We start from the raw sequence: 5000 nt of genomic DNA on the forward strand, positions 1-5000 counted from the left end.
TACATATAGTTAGTATATATTAGATATATGTGTGTATATATAGATAGATAGATAGATCATATGTACAGAATATATATGTATATATAATATATATATATATATATATAATATATATATATATACAACTTTACATACATATTGAGATAGATAGATAGATAAATAGGTATATGTGTGTGTGTGTCTTCAGATATAAACTGCATAATAAGACGTTTAAAAAGCTATGGGAAATTAAATTCAATACGGATCGTTCTTGTTTCACTTACGGATGCACAGTATCATCTACGATAACATTCACTTATAAGAGATACTAAATACATTCTTAGAAATATGTTATAGTTAGTTCTTAAAAACTCAGAATGAGTTACGAATACCAATGGTAACCATGTGTTCTAGATGCAAAGCATTTAGATTTAAACAAATAATGATATTTTTGCTACAATAACCTGGAGTTTCCATGCGTGTATCAAATTCTCTTTTACTTGTTTTTTTTAAATGATGGAATTCCTGAATTAATCGATTTATATAAACAGAAATGAAAGTAACAACCACGACGAACATTTACTGAAAAACGATACAAAATCAAGGTAACTTTAATATCGCCACGAAAACAAAATCATTCATATAGGAAACAACTTTATTTGTGTAATAAATAACAACAAATCTGCACACAAGCCGAGTTATGAAACAGACAAACAAACAAACTCAACAATAACAATTTGAGCGTCATTTCAGTTCATTTCGTCTTAAATAAAAGAAAGAGAAAGAAATGAAAAGACAGTCGCTCATTATCTCTCTAGCATTTTTTTTTCAACATGATTTAAGATCTTCCATTAAGATAGGAAAATAAAAGATTCTTCCAGATCTTACAACAAAAAAAAAATTCAAGCTCTAATGAAAATCCTTCTACATCCTAAAGGAATAAATAATTGAAGTAAATAAATAAACAAATAAATAAACAAATAAACATCAAAACATAAAAAAATCCCTTGTGAGATCCTTCACACATTATTTTCTCTCAAACTCTTACAAAAAATCATTCAGAATCCCATAAAATCTCGCAGGATCCTAAAACACACAAACAAACAAACAAACAAAAAGCATTCAAGATCTTACAACACCGACACGCTAAAAGAAAAAGAAAAAAAAAAGTAATAATAATGATAATAATAATAATAATAATAATAATAATAATAATAATAATAATAATAATAATGATAACAATAATGATAATAATAAAAACTATAATAACTATAGAGATAAAGAGCAGCAAATCTGTCTTTCCCTCTTCCCTTCCTCTGTCATCGAAGTCAAATAAGTCAAAAGCCTCAGGGTCTTATGACAGGTCTCTGCCGCGGCTTCTGCCTGACGAAGGGGTCCCTGCGTTTCTTCTGAGGGGGAGCTGGTCGGACTGGGCGTGGGTGGGGAGGGCGTGGGGCTGCTGGGACGGCGTGGACGGCGGAGGCGTGGGCGTGTTCAGAGGCGAGTTGGGTCTCGTCTTGTCTTCGGAAGGGGACTAGGAATGGAAGGAGAAAATAATAAGAAAATGGAAATGAAATGAAACGAGGAAAGAGAAGAGAGAAGAAAAAAAATAATAGATAAGATATGAGATATAAGATACGTAGATAAGAGAATGCGAATCGTCTGGGTAGGAAAATGACTATTTCTTTAGCACAGGAAAATTTAGAATAGGGACAGCGGAACAATATCTTCTGAACAGGAAAACCTCTTATGGTTAGGAAAACAGTCTCTTGCAGAAAGGAAAACAGTTCTACTTATTGGAAAGAAAACATTTAACTTTGCTATTGTTATTTGGTAACAAAAAGATTCATTCAAGATTAAATAAGCAATTACTCCACTGATTGGTAAACAACAACAAGTAAAGAATTATCCTAAGAGTAGGCCTAGGTGTGATATTTTATGGATAAAAAACCCAGGGATAGAAATATCTTGGAATTAGGAAAATTATGAATGAATAAATCTTCAAGGCCAGAAAAAAATAAAAATAAAAAGGAAAATAAGGTGTATTCCGTAAACAGACATAATATATCGTAAAATAAAAGAAGAAAGAAAAGGAAAAAAAAAAAAAGGAAACATGAAGAGGGAGAGACAGAAACAATGGTCTTGTATATTGTAAAACAAGAACGTGAATTTCCAGCGGACAGGAAAACAAAAACACGAATAGAAACATGTTATGGATAAGAAAAATGAAAATAAAATAGAAAAAAAGGCAAACGATTTTTTCATCGGATAGGAAATTCAGGAATGGAGATTCTTAGTGAAAAGGAAAACAATCGGGAATGGGAATATCTTCCACAAAAGACAAATGTGGAATGTGGGTAATCTAAAATAAATAGTAAAAGAGAGAGAGGAAAAACAGAATAACGAAATCCAAAAGCAGGAATACTTTGTAATATCATCATTGAATTAAATGTCATTATTAAATAAAATATCATTATTAAAGTAAATAACATCACTGAACTAAATATTGTTAACAAATCAAAATCAGATCACATGTTATTGTCAATGTGAATTTTATCATTAAACTAAATATTATAAAATTAAGTATTATCATTAGATTAAATATCATTATTAGCATTTGATTATTATTATTGAATAGAATGGCTTATGGTATCATTATTATTCTATTAATTAGGAATATCTTATGAGTACAAAAAAAGGGAATATAGAAACCAGAAATAAGCATAATCCATACACGGGAAAACCAGGAAAACAAAACTGAAGAGAATTTGAAACGTTTTGAATAAGAAGACTTAGAATCGGAACGTCTTTCTAAGAGTTTCTGGTAATCTTTCGTGAGCAATATCATGTCATCTATACTAAACTAATAAAAGACTAAACTAATGGAGTTATGAGCTTCGAGGCGCCATCTGACGTGGATAAATTTTCATGTACTTTTCCACAATCTACAATTTTTTTTTCTACGATTGTGTAAGGGTCTGTTGCTAATTTCGAAGATTCATGTCGTGGCTATAACGCTTGTATAAACTTAAAGAAGAGATAAAATAAGAAATATATATATATATAATTGAGTGGCTAGCTAGAAGAGTCTGTTATGCTCCGTTAACATAATCTAAATAATGATTTGTAGTAACTCAATCAAGTTTAATTTCTTCTAATATGATTTATATTATATCCCAATAAAAACAACAGAAACGTTCTATCGCGTTTTGATTCACGAAGAGAGCACACGATAGGCGAGGAGAGCGTAGAAAGTACGTGAGAATTTGCTAAGAAGTGACCACCTCCTTTCGAAGATTACACGAGTCTGTTCTGAGAGTAGCTTTCGTGCGAAAATTTCTGGGAAAGCTAAAAGTACGGGGAAAAGAGTGCTTGGGAAAATACTGGTCTAGGAAAGCGTACTCATTTTTCTCACTAAAAGCTATGAATGGAGTGAAGGGAGAGAAAAGGAAACTAAGAGAGGGGAAAGGGAGAGGAAGAGAGGAAACGAGAGAGAGAGAGAGAGAGAGAGAGAGAGAGAGAGAGAGAGAGAGAGAGAGAGAGAGAGAGAGAGAGAGAGAGAGAGAGAGAGAGAGAGAGAGCAAGGCAAACAGACAGACAGAGAAAGAGACAGATATCGAAAGGGAAAAAGACCAATAGACAACGAAACATCCAAACAAAGAAAAAAACGGAAGAACAGATAAACGCACAAACAACAACAACAAAAAAAGAAAGAAAAAAACAGAAAAAAAAACTGAAGCAACAAAACACAGAATACTTATCCGCCATTTTCCGGAAGCCTCGCAAAAGACACTTACCAAAAGGTTTCACAGCACCCCTGACATCCTCCAGCACAGGTGACCTTCCGGGCTCCATGCCAACCACTCTCTCAAGCCAGTCTCGCATCTGCTCGCGGTTGCTATGCGCTCTGAAAGGTGTTTTAGGCTCGTAGTAGGCTTTAAAGGGGGTTACGGATATATTTTTATTTCTTTTAATTTATTTTGTTTATTTTTTGATAGTTTAATTAATTATTTTTTTCTTTCTGTATTGTGCGAATTTGGGAGATGAAATTGCTGTATCTATGAACTTAAGGAATTGGACTTTTTGTAACTGAAATTAGGAAACAAGCTGAATTAATTTTTTAGGGGCGATACTGACTAACATATTTTTGATATTCGTGAAAAAAACGTTGATCTTGTACTGGCGAAATTGCGTGTAAAAAGATACTGGCAAAATTGAAGGCCTCCCTTTTTTCTTACCAATATTAATCTCATAAAACTGCTTCATCCACATATAACGGTGGGACATATACTCCAGGTCCTGTTTAGGATTTTACATGCAAAGTTTACAAAAGACCAGGGAGCAGCGTGGAAAAAAATATTTAAATTACGATGTGTGTGTGTGTGTGTGTGTATATATATATATGTGTGTGTGTGTGTGTGTGTGTGTGTGTATGTGTGTGGTGTGTGTGTGTGTGTGTGGTGTGTGTGTGTGTGTGTGTGTGTGGGTGTGTGTGGGTGTGTACACACACACACACACACACATATATATACACACACACACACACACACACACACACACACACACATATATATATATATATATATATACACACACACACACACACACACACACACACACACACACACACACACACACATCCAAGCACACATAACCGTATAAACGTATCCAATTTTTCGAAAGTCCATACATATAGTCTATCCGAGAAAGACTACAAAAACCGCGGCTCGGTCCAACCCATTCCCAGGTAATTCACTGCCATTATTTCCTCCAACGAGCTGAATCAACACAAATCCTCAAAAAAAAAAAAAAAAAGAAATTCCGATGATAAAGCAGTTTGCATACTTAACTCTTTTCTCCGGCGGCGTAGAATATGGTATAGAGTGTCAGTTGATGTTAAGAAGGCATTTATACTTTTATTATGCGCAGTCATTTGGAGTTCTTGGAAAAAGGTAAATTGTGAAATTTGTCTATGAGCGTCTATGTCTAAATAAACATATATACATACATACATATAGACA

At 33.4% G+C, this 5000-nt stretch overlaps 1 protein-coding gene across 1 annotated transcript in view; it reads right to left on the reverse strand.

Moving 5' to 3' along the window:
- Positions 1-620: 620 nt before the first annotated feature.
- Positions 621-5000, reverse strand: part of LOC125031908 — a 7463-nt gene continuing 3083 nt past the window's right edge. Inside the window, exons 4-5 of the mRNA XM_047622910.1 lie at positions 3777-3886; positions 621-1513 (exon numbers count right to left, since the gene is read on the reverse strand). Coding sequence (XP_047478866.1) covers positions 1326-1513; positions 3777-3886 — 298 coding nt within the window. The 3' untranslated portion in view covers positions 621-1325. The remainder of the gene's footprint in view (positions 1514-3776; positions 3887-5000) is intronic.

The sequence above is a fragment of the Penaeus chinensis genome, chromosome 13 (genome assembly GCF_019202785.1).
Source record: "Penaeus chinensis breed Huanghai No. 1 chromosome 13, ASM1920278v2, whole genome shotgun sequence".
NCBI classification, from domain to species: Eukaryota; Metazoa; Arthropoda; class Malacostraca; order Decapoda; family Penaeidae; genus Penaeus; species Penaeus chinensis.